Source organism: Dendrobates tinctorius, unplaced genomic scaffold (assembly GCF_039654945.1).
Source record: "Dendrobates tinctorius isolate UK_male_01 unplaced genomic scaffold, ASM3965494v1 ptg000007l, whole genome shotgun sequence".
NCBI lineage: Eukaryota > Metazoa > Chordata > Amphibia > Anura > Dendrobatidae > Dendrobates > Dendrobates tinctorius.
Genome location: NW_027361675.1, coordinates 18,975,001 through 18,990,925, shown reverse-complemented (window position 1 = coordinate 18,990,925; position 15,925 = coordinate 18,975,001). Strand labels below are relative to the sequence as shown.

General features: G+C 46.1%; 1 protein-coding gene across 2 annotated transcripts in view; it reads left to right on the top strand.

Moving 5' to 3' along the window:
* The first annotated feature begins 2,022 nt into the window (after positions 1-2,022).
* The window catches only part of RLF (RLF zinc finger), a 29,640-nt gene continuing 15,737 nt past the window's right edge, over positions 2,023-15,925 (top strand). The window contains exons 1-6 of one of the 2 annotated variants that reach the window (XM_073572257.1): positions 2,023-2,277; positions 9,785-9,939; positions 10,115-10,196; positions 11,385-11,520; positions 11,969-12,171; positions 12,653-12,789. In XM_073572257.1, coding sequence (XP_073428358.1) covers positions 2,098-2,277; positions 9,785-9,939; positions 10,115-10,196; positions 11,385-11,520; positions 11,969-12,171; positions 12,653-12,789 — 893 coding nt within the window. In that variant the 5' untranslated portion in view covers positions 2,023-2,097. Of the gene's footprint in view, positions 2,278-2,772; positions 2,791-9,784; positions 9,940-10,114; positions 10,197-11,384; positions 11,521-11,968; positions 12,172-12,652; positions 12,790-15,925 lie in introns of those variants that run through there. The other variant, XM_073572266.1, reaches the window with a different exon arrangement.

Here is a 15,925-nt window from a genome sequence, read left to right as displayed (position 1 = left end):
GTAGAATGGCGCTGGACATCACAGAAAGCTGCGGTAGGTGAGTATGGAGCGCTTCTTAATTTGATTTTGAGGGAACTAATTGCTTCCCTACAGGAGGTACGAACTACAATTAGTGCAGATTTTCAGGACCCCGGTTCATCAGCCAGGCCAGTAATCTGTGGTCACTGGAGTCAAACACCGCCTCCTACCTCCACGACTCCTCTCAATTAGCTGGCCTGGTCACTACGGCATGTTTCACACCACAGTGTTGAGATGACGACAGGCTGGCTAATCCAAGAGAAAAGCCAAGCGTGTCATCACATAAAAGGGGGCTCCCATCAAATGACCACAAATTACTGACGTGGCCGATGGACCAAGTCCTGCAAAACTATTAGCACCAGCTCTGGTGGGGTACCATTTGTGGCGCGGGTGGGGGGCTATTTGTGGCTGCGGGTGGGGGGCTATTTGTGGCTGCGGTAGGGGGCTATTTGTGACTGGTGGGGGCCATTTGTGGCTGCGGTAGGGGGCCATTTGTGACTGCGGTAGGGGGCTATTTGTGACTTTGGTGGGGGGCCATTTGTGGCTGCGGTAGGGGGCCATTTGTGGCTGCAGTAGGGGGCTATTTGTGACTTTGGTGGGGGGCCATTTGTGGCTGCGGTAGGGGGCTATTTGTGACTTTGGTGGGGGGCCATTTGTGGCTGCAGTAGGGGGCTATTTGTGACTTTGGTGGGGGGCCATTTGTGGCTGCGGTAGGGGGCTATTTGTGACTTTGGTGGGGGGCCATTTGTGGCTGCGGTGGGGGGCCATTTGTGACTTTGGTGGGGGGGCCATTTGTGGCAGCGGTAGGGGGCTATTTGTGGCTTTGGTGGGGGGCCATTTGTGGCTGCGGGTGGGGGGCTATTTGTGACTTTGGTGGGGGGGGCCATTTGTGGCTGCGGTAGGGGGCCATTTGTGGCTGCGGTGGGGGCCATTTGTGACTTTGGTGGGGGGCCATTTGTGGCAGCGGTAGGGGGATATTTGTGGCTTTGGTGGGGGGCCATTTGTGACTGCGGTAGGGGGATATTTGTGGCTTTGGTGGGGGGCCATTTGTGGCAGCGGTAGAGGGATATTTGTGGCTTTGGTGGGGGGCTATTTGTGGCAGCGGTAGGGGGATATTTGTGGCTTTGGTGGGGGGCCATTTGTGGCAGCGGTAGGGGGCCATTTGTGACTTTGGTGGGGGGCCATTTGTGGCTGCGGTGGGGGGCCATTTGTGACTTTGGTGGGGGGGCCATTTGTGGCAGCGGTAGGGGGCTATTTGTGACTTTGGTGGGGGGGCCATTTGTGGCTGCGGTAGGGGGCCATTTGTGGCTGCGGTGGGGGCCATTTGTGACTTTGGTGGGGGGCCATTTGTGGCAGCGGTAGGGGGATATTTGTGGCTTTGGTGGGGGGCCATTTGTGGCAGCGGTAGGGGGATATTTGTGGCTTTGGTGGGGGGCCATTTGTGGCAGCGGTAGGGGGATATTTGTGGCTTTGGTGGGGGGCCATTTGTGGCAGCGGTAGAGGGATATTTGTGGCTTTGGTGCGGGGCCATTTGTGGCAGCGGTAGGGGGATATTTGTGGCTTTGGTGGGGGGCCATTTGTGGCAGCGGTAGGGGGATATTTGTGGCTTTGGTGGGGGGCCATTTGTGGCAGCGGTAGGGGGATATTTGTGGCTTTGGTGGGGGGCCATTTGTGGCAGCTGTAGGGGGATATTTGTGGCTTTGGTGGGGGGCCATTTGTGACTGCAGTAGGGAGATATTTGTGGTTTTGGGGGGGGGCTATTTGTGGCTCTGCTTTCTTCTCCTACTATGCTGGACTCCCTGTAATAACGCATCCTGAGGCTTCTACTTTTGGTTTTGCGTAGGTAACGGGAAGCCGGCCAGCGCCAACGCGTTGCACGTTTTCAAGCCCATGTCAACAAACAAAATGGCCGCCAACGATAGGCGGTGCTAGCTAGCTGAGGGGCGGGACATTGCGTAGATACAGTGGGCGTGCCCCACGCTGGTCTCCCTGGTGATGACGTCGCCCTACCGACGCCGAATCACGTGACGAGAGAGTGAGTGTGCGAGTGTTGCCTACGCGCGGCAAAGGCGAGAGAAGATGGCGGACGGGAAGGGAGAGTCCCGAGCGGGGCTTAGCAATGGGGGGACGGTTCCCCCTGCTGCTGCCTCGCTGCAGCCTGGCCGCCTGGAGGAGATGCTGCAGGAGCTGGAGGACCGGCTGAGGGAGGAGGAGGTGTCGGTGCTTTCCTCCGCTGCTTACTGCAGGCGCCTGTACGAGGTGAGTGGCGGGGAAGTAAGGCCCGTTCTCCGGCCCGGAGGCCGCCCGGTGTTGGCAGTGTGCCTCGCTGAGTGCTGATATTTTGGCTGCTGACAGTGAGTGATGGGGGCGGGATCTGGGGGAGGGTCGTTGTCAGCCCAGACCTCTCTTCAATTCATTCTGCCCCTGTCACAGCAGAGCGGGTCACCGGGGAGCAATGGCGGCCAGCTGCACCCACAATCCCTAGCGCTGCGGGCCTGGGGAGAGTACTGCGTGCAGCTCAGTGGCCGGGCTCTGCTGCCTGGAGCCCCCTCCATACCGTGCAGCACTGTGCAGGCCTCGCTCCTGCCGCCATGTGTAACCTTTGAGCTGATGCCATACATGATTGCATGCTGCATTATTCCAGCACAGACTGGTAAACAGGCTGGCAGTGCCCAGGGGAGAGCGATGGAGATGTAGGTACCACATCCAGTGTTTAGCAGGGCACATGGTGAAACGTCACCTGATGGCAACCCCGAGGAGCTTCTAGGGCAGGTAATTGCCATGATGGCGAGTTCTCGTTCTTCATAGTGTCATTTGGCCTGCGATTATTATTTACTATAGCGCCATTTATTCCATGGCACGTTAAATGTGAAAAGGGGTATACATAATAAAAACAAGTACAGTAGTCTTAACCAATACAAGTCACTGACTGGTACAGGAGGAGAGAGGATCCTGCCCGCAAGGGCTCACAATCTACAACGGGATGGGTGAGGATACAGTAGGCGAGGATAGAGCTGGTCATGCAGTGGCTTGGTCGATCGGTGGTTACTGCAGGTTGTAGGCTTGTCGGAAGAGGTAGGTCTTCAGGTTCTTTTTGAAGGGTTCCATGGTAGGCGAGAGTCTGATATGTTCTGGTAGAGAGTTCCAGAGTAGGGGGAGTGCACGGGAAAAATCTTGTATGTGATTGTGGGAAGAAGAGATAAGAGGGGAGTATAGAAGAAGATCTTGTGCGGATCGGAGATTGCGTGTAAGTAAATACCGGGAGACCATGTCACAGATGTATGGAGAGACAGGTTGTGGATGGCTTTGTATGCCATGGTTAGGATTTTTAACTGGAGTCTTTGGGTAATGGTGAGCCAGTGCAGGGACTGACAGAGAGGAGAGGCTAGGGAATAGCGGGGAAGCAAGTGGATTAGTCGGGCAGCAGAGTTTAGAATAGATTGGAGTGGTACAAGAATGTTAGAGGGGAGTCCCCAGACAAGGAGGTTGCAGTAGTCAAGGCGGGAGATGATGAGGGCATGCACTAGTGTTTATGCAGATTCTTGGTTGAGGAATGTATGGATTTTTGAAATGTTTTTGAGTTGAAGTTGACAGGAAGTGGAAAGGGCTTGTATATGTGGTTTGAAGGAGAGATGAGTCAAGGATAACCCCAGAGCTTGTGGGACTGGGGAATGTGAGCAGTCATTTACTTTAATGGATAGGTCCATTGGGGGAGTCGAGTGAGATAGGGAAAGATGATGAATTCTGTTTTAGAAGTCTAGCAAAGAAGGATGATATAGCAGACAGACATTGTGGGATTCTGGTTAGAAGGGGGGGTGATATCTAGTTCAGAGATGTAGATCGGTGTGTCATCAGCATAGAGGTGATACTGAAAGCCGAGAGATTCTATGAGCTGTCCGAGGCCAAAGGTGTAAATGGAGAAGAGCAGAGGCCCTAGGACTGAACCTTGCGGGACTCTTGACAGGGGGCAAGGAGGTGGTGTGTGAGTGGGAGACACTGAATGTCTGGTCTTTTAGGTATGATGCGATCCAAGATAGGGCCAAGTCTGTGATGCCAAGCGATGAGACTTAAAGGGCCACTTAATATGGTGGTAATGGTGGTTTCCGAAAGGAGCCACCCCTTGGCTGGGTCCTTCTCTGGAGGAAGATCTGGCTAGTCCCGTGTTTGAGACTCTTAAATAAAGCTCCACGGACTTTATTTGCATATTCGATGAGGGTCTGTAGTAATAAGGAATGGTCCACTGTGTTAAAGGCAGATGGCAGGTCCAGGAGGAGGAGGACAGAGTGGTGTCGCATGGATTTGGCAGTTAATAGGTCATTGGTGACTTTAGTTAGGGCAGTTTCAGTGGAATGATGCAGTCGAAGAGGGAGCAAGAAGAGAGGTGGGAGGACAGTTCAAGATGGACATGTTGTTCCAGTAGTTTTGAGGCATAAGGGAGAAGTAATATATGGCGATAGCTAAATGCAGAGGATGGGTCAAGAGAGGGCTTTTTGAGGATAGTTGTGATTGAGGCATGTTTAAAGCTTGAGGGGAAAACGCCAGTTGTCACTGAAAGGTTGAAGAGCTTGATTAGGGTTGGGATGAAGTGAGATGGGATTTGGTCAAGTGCACAGATGGTGAGATGTGATTTTAAGAGTAGAGTGGAGAGTCGATCTTCTGTGATGGTGGAGAAGTTGGTTTTAGGAGGAGGAGGGCTGAGCAGTTAGGAGAAAGGTCTTTGGGGGTTGCCGACCAAAACTGTCTCTGATGTTATCAATCTTCTGCTTGAAAAATGAGGCAAAGTCTTCGGCAGAGAGGAGGGGGGGGGATGCTGGGGGACAGAGGAGAGAGTTGAAAGTGTTGAATAACTGTTTAGGGTTGTGAGACATGGAGGATATGAGACAAGTATGTTTGTTTTGCTGCTGCGAGTGTGGCCTTTAAAGTAGTGAGGGACTGTTTTGAATGCGATGAAGTGCTCGTTGGAGTGGGATCTTTTCCATGTGATTATGTATCACATTTCCACAAATCACACACTAGTCCCATACAAATAGTGTCTCCTCCAGAGGACCGTAGGTTCTCTAGTCCCGGTTATTGGGTGGAGGCCATATAGGGGAATGTTATATGAATAGAGATGTGAGCCAGACCACGTTCTTTTCCAGAAAGACCCCACTCTGCAGAAAGCCGTTTTGGGCATGCCCTTCATCATTAATCCAGAGCATGAGATCCAGTCTTCAGTTGCTATTGACGTGAATGACCACAATGTATGTTTATCTTGTTGAGATGTTTTGAGTTCCCAAGGACTGACCAGGAGAAAGAACTCGTATCTACACTTGTTTACGGTGCGTTATGTATTAAAGGGAACCTGGTATGTCTAGCAATGCTATATTTCTGCAGATATAGAAGTAATCTGTAGATAAATGGCGTTTAAACCCTGTATAGTCTGCCTACAGGAGCAGCGATTACAGGGAGAAAGTGAAGTTTTATTCTCCCTGTAGCCCACTGACTTTCAAACGTGCAGGGAGTGGTTACAGTCACCACTCGCTAGTCGTCACTCCCTGGCACACTGACCCACAGCTTCTCTGCACAATCTGCAGGGAAAAAATGATAGTGCACTCGCTGTACTGCCCCCATGACTAGAGCCAAGCAGCTGCAGGGAGAATATATTCACTAGATGGAGGCCTGATGCTATCACATCGGGAGGGCGTTAATGTCACGATAGGGGCAGGCTTTGCAGTGTTGAGAATCTCTCCCCCCCCCCCCCCCCCCCATGTGCTCACCCACCTATCCACTCTCTCTTTCCCCATGTCCTGACTTCTCCCATCTGTGCTATCTGCTTTGACCTGTCTACCCCATGTGCTATCCCCCTTGTCTGCTGTCTCTCTCCTTCCTGTGTTGTCCCCTCATGTGCTGTCCTGTTTGAGCTGTCTCCCCCTGTGCTCCTTCTCTCACCCCTGTGTCTGACCTTGTACAGAACAAACCACAGCTCCTGGGCAGAGGGGAAGCAAAAGACAATACTGACATTACAGCAGGAGATGGCAGAGGATACATTTTGTGAGGTAAAATATTGTTTAAAAATGGTCAGTGAAATATTTTACCTCACAAAATGTATCCTCTGCAATCTCCTGCTGTAATGTCAGTCAGTATTGTCTTTTGCTTTCTCCCCTGCCAAGGAGATGTGGTATGCTCCATACACGGTCGGATACAGACAATTTTTAAAATGAACTTTCGTTTGTGGGAAAACCCCTTTAATGTGACCCGGCATTCACGCATGCACAGTGCGACAGTGTTCCGCTGGTGGTACCATACAAGAGGCTTTGTGAGTGTGTGTGGTGCGACGGTGTTCCGCTGGTGGTACCACGCAGTAGGTTGGTACCAGCAGCAGTTTCCATGTTTAGACACCCATCACTTGGGTGTCCCAATATGGCGGTCGGTGAACTTCCTCTGCTTGGAATTCTGGGATACAGTGACATCTGGACAGAACAGGAAATGAAAACATTACAAGGCAATTATGTAAATAGATTCTCTCCATGTAGCTGCTGCTCCATTAAATCAGCTACACAGTTTACTAGCTATTTTACCTGCATATCACCACTACATCTGCAGATAAATGGCATTCCTGGAGGTGACATGTTCTCTTTAGAGGTGTATTCCCAGAATTTAACTTTATCCCCTGTCCATAGTGGATTCTATATTACTCGCTGGAACTCTGTTAACTGGACCCTCAGCAATCTGCAGAGCATGTCTCAAATGGAGCGAAAGTTTCTCCGTTCCATTTATTGTCTATGACCTGCCAGAGAAAGCGGAATACAACGCTCGGCTGTTATCGGCGACCCCATAGACATTGAAAGAAACGGAGGTAGAGCATGCATGCTCCCCTGTATTCGAATGAATGGGGGGCAACTCAATTTTTGGAATACCGTTAACTTTTCCATAAGTTTGGGTTTAGAGCTGATTGGAGAGAAAAAAAAAAAAAAATATATATATATATAGCAGGGGGAGGTCACCTTGCCGTGGTTGATGGGCTTACATGAATTGGCCAATTTGTGCACTGAGAACCTTCATCTTACTGTAAGTTTTTTTTTTTTTTAAATTTTGAAAAAAATATTTTAGGATTATTATCCAAATTGAATGGTTTTGATGTGTTTCTGTGTTACATATATATTATATTTTTTTATAGAAAATAATGGATCTGTGAGTCTCTGTGGTCCGAGTGTTGTCTAACTAAAAAAAATGTGACAGCACACGGACCTTATGAACAGATATGTGCCCTTACTATAGCAGCAACATATTCTGCTGCACTGTTACTAGCACAGTCCATGTTCAGTCAGTCACTCAGAACTGACGGGATGATGTCTCCATGTTTATTTTCTTCTAGCTTGTTGCTTTCTAGCTTGCCTTAATTAGGACAGAGCTGTGATCTGTGACCATGGCTTATGTATCCTGTGTCCTGGAGTCTGATACCCGCCTCCAGTCTCATGGGTCCAGATTGCTGCTTCTTTCCTCTGCAGCTCTGCCGCCTCATCTGTTTAACCCCTGGCCTGTGACGTCCATGTACTCCAGGTGTGGCTGTAGACAGGATGTTAATCTGTGTTGTACAGTTGCCGCCGACTTGTAACGGCAGTGTTTGGAGATGGCGCTGCCATGTAACCACTGAAATGGACATTGGCATTGAAGTGGCATGATGTGATCAGGGGTTGCTATGGCCGCCAGGGGCCTACTGAAAGCCAATTTTGACACTATCTTTGTTCTTCAATGATCATTTGCAAAATAAATACTTGATTTTGCCGTTTCTATATAAGATCGACTTATGAAAATACAACATTACTTACCATTTTGGAGTACATATATGTTGGTTTCTTATCAAATATCATTTGAAAAGGAGAGCAGAAAAAATAAAAATCCTGTCACGAAAGGGTGTAAAGAAGCAACAATAAGGCCCATTAACCTTTTGATATATCAGTCAGTGGCTGCTGTTTGCACTTGTCACAAAGTATCCAGCGCAGTCACATGGCAGTGTATAATTCCAGGAGGCGCTTCCCTAGCCTGTTCTGAATACAATGTTGCGTCTCTGCTGTGATCTGTAACGGTGCAGCAATTCTGCTACACAATAGTTTCATGCACAGCAAATTGTCACTAAGGCCCCCTCCGTATATCCGTGCTTTCCGTACACACCCATTATATTCTATGGGGCAGCGCGTATGTCTGTATTTTCACCTGGGCCGTTTACCTGCATTTTTTTTAAATTGCTTTTTTTGGTCTTTCGGTAGGTTAGGTTTCTAAATAAAGTTCGGTTTTGATACTACCTGGTATTTGTCAAAACCTTGTTGGTAGAGTCATGTGCGGATTACATGCGGTTTTTAGTGAGTTTCCACAGCAGAAATGCACTGAAAAGCGCTTGTGCGTATTTTACCTGCAGAATTTCGCCCATTCCTTGGGCAAAATCTGAACATAACTCTTTGCGTAAACAAAAAAAACAATGGACACGAGATTTCTGGAAACCCCAACCTTTTTTCTGGTACTGTTAACGTCACATTTTTGGAGCAGAGAAAGTACACTGCGTCAAAAACTCATCGTGGGAACGTAACTAAAATGTCTTGCGCTGTGCTCCCAACCCCCATGCAGTGCAGATTACCTACAAGCTGTGCGTTCTCATCCTGCACCTCTGTGGTGGTCTCTTCCACTGTCTGCAGCAATGGTCAAGGCCTCAGTGCTGTACTATCGGGATATACATGTGGGGGCACATGGTTGTAGTTAAGCCCTGGTTCAGTCTGTTCAATTCCACAAATAGGTGTGCTGTGCCAGTGTGGCACCTCTTCATTGCTGAGCTACGGTGGAGGCAGAAATGCTCCAGCAGCAGGAGGAGGACGTCAGCCACTGATAAGAAAAGTTGCCTGTTTAAGCTTGAGCTCCGAATCTCGTGGTGTACTTTGTTCAGGCGAAGCTATTATCACCACATCATTGATAATATCACTGAAGCTTACATAGTCTACATAGAGTGACGGCACACTAATGTTGTATGGCCCAGTACACGAGAAAAAATCTGCAGACCACATACTGTATGGTGCTTTTTTTTTTAAGAAGTTCTACAGGAAATATCTTTTTTTTTTTTTTTTTTTTTTTTTTTTTTAATTTTTTTTTAACAGATCTGTCACTAGATCTTGCAGTACAAATTGCATGCATTATTAAATAGCCCTTATACCTAATGAGGCCTGTGCACTTTGCAAATCTTTGTCGTTCTATATGTATGATCCTATACAGGTTTTTCTTCTGCTATGAAATGTAACATTTCATGAGTCCAGCTTGTAAACTTGAATTCTGTTTTATTTATGTAAACATGAATGCCCTTTTAAGAACGATGGGTCAATATTTTAGGTGTATTTTTGACATGCGTGTAATCCATTATAAAAAAAAATTCTGATGTTGAAATGCATAAAGTATGTCTTTTTTTTTTTTTTCTTGTTTACTTTTTCACCCATAATAGAAAAATATGAAATTCCACTAAATAGTGCAAGCTTTTTGCATTACAAATCTTTATCACTTGTATTTTGTGGTACTAGAGACACATTTACAAAAAAAAAAAGTGTGTTGGAGTTGATAGTTGATGCTTATGAGTCTGTATGTAGAGGAGAGGGGGAGAATTGGCTACATAAACACATTTTACTGCAAGTTCTCCTTTAAAAAGTTCCTCTAACGAATGCCTCCTAATGAACAACCCAAACTTCAATTTAATGCACATGTGTACTATAGATCTGCCTGATTACCCATCACTGGCTCTTTCCCCATTTAGGTATTACTACAGTGCGCTGAAGATCATACAGCATCTGAAAATCTCATACTTTACTCAGATGTGTGCGGGACCGCTTTGAGAAGCTTTGCAAACGCACGCCCTTACCTGACCACGGAGTGTGAAGATGTTCTGCAGCTTATTGAAAGGCTTGCATTGTAAGTGACACATTGCACATCTTCCACCTTCTTCTCCACGTGCCCGGGCTGTAATTCCCATTCTCCATTTCTCTACTGCTACCAGTGTAGCATGGTTGGTTGTTAGCAGCAGAATATTTTGCGTGCTTGTATAAAATATATGTTTAGTTATATGCCATTGTATGTTTTTCTCTAGGAGTTGTTTTGAAGTGTTTCTTTCTATGAATCAAGATGACTTTTCATGTGATTTCGGGATGCGCTTTAAAAAGTCTATCATGGTAAGTTGGGACTTTGCTTTTATTATCCCCTGCCACTGAAGTAAACTTTCCTGGAACAATGAGGGAGACTCATTAACGCTGGCTCGTCATCAGGATGTTCCCCCTGTAAACCCGATTCTGGTGTTTAAAAATGGCAGGGCTGACCCTCATACGTCCACATAGAGAATTCCCACTTGGCTGGAAGCTGAAGATTCTGCCGCATAAAATGCTTTAGGAAACATACTACATATACGTCATTCATAAGACCCAATTTTGCAAAAGTGATTGGACCATAAGACGCACCTCAAATTTTCAGAAAAAAAATTAATGCGTCAAATAGGGGTCCGTCTTACAGTCCTGAATTCAGCTTACCGGGGAGGGGGGATCGACAGCGCTGGTGGCAGCAGGAGTAGGGCGATTCTTCAGGTGGTCCGACGCTGCAGGGCGATGATCTCGCTCCCATCCCAGCCTGGTGTGGCAGTATCGGCGGTGCTGCGGGGGCTCTGGCGACATGGTGTGGCAGTTTTGGCGGAGCAAAGTGCTGCGGGGGGGGCCTCCAGAGACATGGTGCGGCAGCGCAGATTGAGATCTCGTAGTCGAGATATCAATCTGTGCATGTGCCCCCTCCGGCGGCCAATTTCCCGGAGGCAAGATTGATTCCCCTAACGCAGATTGAGATCTCGGCAGCAAGATCTTGTCTCGAGATCTTGGAACTGAGATCTCAACTTGCACATGCACCTCCTCCGGTGGCCATTTTACCGGAGGCCACAGCATCGAGGCTTTGGGCCTTCACATAATGTCTCCAGAGCCCCTCGCAGCACTGAGCACCACTGAAACTGCCGCATCATGTCTGCGGATCCCCCCGAAGCACTGAGCACCGCTGGAACTGCCGCACCAGACTGGAATGGGAGCAAGATCATCGCCCTGCAGCGTCGGACCACCGGAAGAATCGCCCGTCTCCTGCCACCACGCTAACTGTAAGTACAATCCGACTATAAGACGCATTCACACCCCCCCCCCCCCCCCCCCCCCATTTTTGGGGAAAAAAGTGCATCTTATAGTCCGAAAAATACAGTAACTATCAAGTCACGGTATTTAGAGTTCTGCCATGTGTTTTTACACACTAGCTACAAAAGACGAGACCAAAATTATGTTTTGCAGGTAAAATGCTGATACTAAGAATAACCATTTCCTCTTAATTATTTTTAGGATTCCCAGGGCATTTTAATTGAATTTGGACATGATAATTTGCAGTTGCTGGTTGACAACATCAAGCATGGAGGGGCATGGCAAAATCCAGTTCTTGTTAAAATCCTGTCGAGGCAGACTGTACAGGATGAGGAAGGTAAGGATGCCGAGTAGGTTTCATAGTACAGGTTTTTTTCTGCCCTTATCGACTGTTTCTGAGCATAAACAGTTATATATGTTCTCCCATATAATGTCTGCCTACAGTAGTTTTCCTACATCCTTGTTTTGCAGTCCGTACACTGACGGGGTTGCACAGATTAGCCACAGGTCTTTTTACCTAAAGTCGTAAGCTACTGAATTCAGCTCAGGAGACCTACGGCCAGTCTGTGCAGCCATGTCAGAGTACGCATTGCAAAACATGGATGTGGGAACCCGGCCTAAGTTTCACTTTGTACCAGTGATCACAAGAATTAAATGCTTTTTGATATAAGGAGTGGGAATTTATTTTTCCAGAATACATCATCTGACATATTTCTTAAGTTGTATATTGTTTTTTTTGTTTTGCCTAAATATAAATTTATATATACTTTTTTTATTCATGCCAGTTTCTAATTGGATATCTCAAGAAGGCCCCTGTTTTCTACAGATGCGTATTAAACATCTAATGAAGACAAACTGCATGGAGCAAGCAATGCTCCTGTCAAAAATTTCTTCTGAAACCACAGAGACTTCAAGCAATTTCTTTTTCCGGCAGTCTTTTATCACATGTCTATGTACAATGTTGCCAAATGAAGACGCTTTTAAAGAGGTATGCAGAATAGTTCACAAGGAAATTGACTTTAAAGGGTTTGTCTACTACTCGGACAACCCCATTTCGGTGACTAGATTTCCTCCATGTAAAATAAAAACCGCCTATATTTGCTTCCGGTGCAAGCTCCATTACAGCAATGCCGATGACTAATCTGGAGCTTGCATGATATTATGTAATGTGAACCCTGCAGCAAAACAGCGGTCGCTTCATTCTCTTCAGACAAAATTGTAATTCAGAAGAAGTGAGAGCTGCAGATGTTCTTACTTCCCTCGGATGTCATTTATGTCCGAAGGGGAGTGAAGCGGCTGCTGATTTGCTGCAGGGCTCACATTACATAAGGCATATTACATACATTGCTGGAACAGCGTCTGCACCATATGTCGACACAGGCTTTATTTCACGTAGTTAAGTACATTGATCGAAAAAAGGGGTTTGTCCAAGTGTGTCATATTGCTTTCTCTTTTTTCATCATTTGCAGATCTCAAAAATGGATGCAAAGGATGTGTTGGATACAATATGTAATCTGGAATCCGAAGGACAAGTTAATGCTGCATTTATTCTTTGCACCACATATCTTACACAGCAGCTACAAAATGAAGTGATGTCTTTCTCCTGGTGAGTGCTTGTTTACCACTATCACAATTCATGTCATAACCACAATCTTTCCTGTGAAACACTTCAACTATTATCATTACAGATACATATGTCAAGAGAAAATTTTAGTTTTAATCCTGTTTATATATTATGTTTGTTAAAATGCGCTATAATCCCCTTCCCCAGGTACACTGGCAAGTCTCCATAGCTGCTCCCGGTGTCTGGCATTGGCTGCGGCGCTGGCATCACCTCGACAGCACAGGTGCAAATGGGTGAGCTCAGTGCCTCTGAAGGGGACATTGTGTCTACACTGGCAGATCTGCTGAGCTCACTTGCTGTCGACATGACGTCAATACCAGAGAAAAACCTAGAGCGCTCCATATAGAGGTCACCAACAACAGAGGTAGAGGGAAGGATTGTACTGCACTCACCTCCTATAGTTCTGCTGATCAGGCACAGTGCTGCTTGTAGCAAAAAGACTGCAGTCCAAGAGCGCTACTGCACCTTCCGCCCGCCCCAGACTCCATTTGTAGGAGCCGTGATACGGAGAAAGATTATCGAAGTAAAAGGGCGGATGCCGTCAGGGTGCTTCAAATCGGCCAGTGTTGGACAATTGCTCAAACTTGTAGCTGGGGAAGATGACTACAGGGCACGCGCTATATATATATATATATATATATATATATATATATATATATATATATATATATAATTATTACAGACCAAAAGTTTGGATACGCCTCATTCAAAGAGTTTTCTTTATCTTCATGACTATGAAAATTGTAGATTCACTATGAAGGCATCAAAACTATGAATTAACACATGTGGAATTATATAATTAACAAAAAAGTGTGAACCGACTAAAAATACTGTGTCTTATATTCTAGGTTCTTCAAGTAGCCACCTTTTTCTTTGATTACTGCTTTGCACACTCTTGGCATTCTCTTGATGAGCTTCAAGAGGTAGTCATCGGAAATGGCTTTCACTTCACAGTTGTGCCCTGTCAGGTTTAATAAGTGGGATTTCTTGCCTTATAAATGGTGTTGGGACTATCAGTTGTGTTGTGCAGAAGTCTGGTGGATACACAGCTGATAGTCCTACTGAATAGACTGTTAGCTGCATTTTTCTTGCCATAATACAAATTCTAAGTCTGAAAAATTGGGAAAACTTTGAAAGTGTCCCCAAGTGCAGTGGTAAAAACCATCAAGTGCTGCCAAGAAACTGGCTCACATGAGGACCGCCTCAGGATAGGAAGACCAAGAGTCACCTCTGCTGCGGAGGATAAGTTCATCCAAGTCACCAGTCTCAGAAATTGCAGGTTAACAGCAGCTCAGATTAGAGACCAGGTCAATGCCACACAGAGTTCTAGCAGCAGACACATCTCTACAACAACTGTTAAGAGGAGACTTTGTGCAGCAGGCCTTCATGGTAAAATAGCTGCTAGGAAACCACTGCTAAGGACAGGCAACAAGCAAAAGAGACTTGTTTGGGCTAAAGAACACAAGGAATGGACATTAGACCAGTGGAAATCTGTGCTTTATTCTGAGTCCAAATTTGAGATCTTTGGTTCCAACCACCGTGTCTTTGTGTGACGCAGAAAAGGTGAACGGATGGACTCTACACTGTGTTCTAAATTATTATGTAAAAAATATTTCCTCATATTTTCTCTAAATTACCTATATGAATTGCAGTTATTGTTGTTTTCCAGTCATCTAATATTCTAGTATAATTGCAATGTTTTTGAACAATCTGCCTATGAAAACAGTATTCTTTTAAAAATAAGAAACACTCAAAATGCATGTTCCAAATTATTATGCACAGCAGAGTTTTCAATCTTTTTATTTTTATTTTGAACAAAAAATGGTCAATTGTTAAATTATAAGCATTATCAGCTTATTACAAAATGAAATCAGTTTTCAAGTCAAAACTTTATTCTAGGTGATGTTACATTTGCACATAGGACCCCTTGTTCGAAAGAAGCTTCTGAACTCTCTCGTCCATTGAATTTGTCAGTTTTTGGATGGTTTGTGCTTCAATTGTTTTGCATGTGGACAGAATACCCTCCCAGAGCTGTTGCTTAGATGTGAACTGCCTCCTGCCATCATACACTCCTTTTGATGATGCTCCAGAGGTTCTCAATGGGGTTGAGGTCAGGGGAAGATGGTGGCCACACCATAAGTTTGTCCTCTTTTATGCCCATAGCAGCCAGAGATGCAGATGTGTTATTTGCAGCATGAGACAGTGCATTATCATGCATGAAAATGATCTTGTTGCGGAAAGCACGGTTCTTCCTCTTGAACCATGGCAGGAAGTGCTGTTTTAGAAACTCCACGTAGATTATGGAGTTCATCTTTACCCCTTCAGGGATTCTAAAGGGGCCGACAATCTCTTTCCCCATGATTCCAGCCCTAAACGTTACTCCACCCCCTCCTTGTTTGGCGCCTTAGCCGTGTTTTTCATGGGGTGTCCATCAACCAGCCATCCTCCACTCCATCCATCTGGACCATCGAGCGTTGCATGGCACTCATCGGTGAAAAAAAAAAAAACAGTTTGGAAGTCAGTCTTCATGTATCGTTTGGCCCACTGGAGCCGTTTCTGCTTATGTGCAGTGGATAGAGGTGGTCGACAGGATGGCTTACGCGCAGCTGCAAACCTCTGAAGGACCCTGCATCTTGTTGTTCGGGAGACGTTGGAGGCACCAGCAGCTTCAAAAACTTGTCTGCTGCTATGACAAGGCATTTTTGCAGCTGCTCTTTTAACCTGACGCAATTGCCTGTTGGAAAGAGTCCTCAATTTTTCCTTATCAGCACGCACACGTGTGTGCTGGGAATCAGCTACATACTTCTTGATTGTGCGATGATCACGAAGTGTCTTGGCAATGTTGATTGTAGTCATGCCTTGACCTAAATACTCCACAATTTGTTGCTTCTCAGCAGCCGACACATCCTTTTTCTTTCCCATTTTGGCAAAAAACGTAGGCTGCTTAATAATGTGGAACAGCCTTCTTAAGTAGTCTTGCCTTTATTTGGACACACCTGCCAAACTAATTTGCACAGGTATCTGCAATTGCTTCCAGTGATATAAAGAGCCCTGACACACATCACTATCAATGAGTTTAAATGACAAACAAAAAATTCTAACATTATCACTCCTAAAC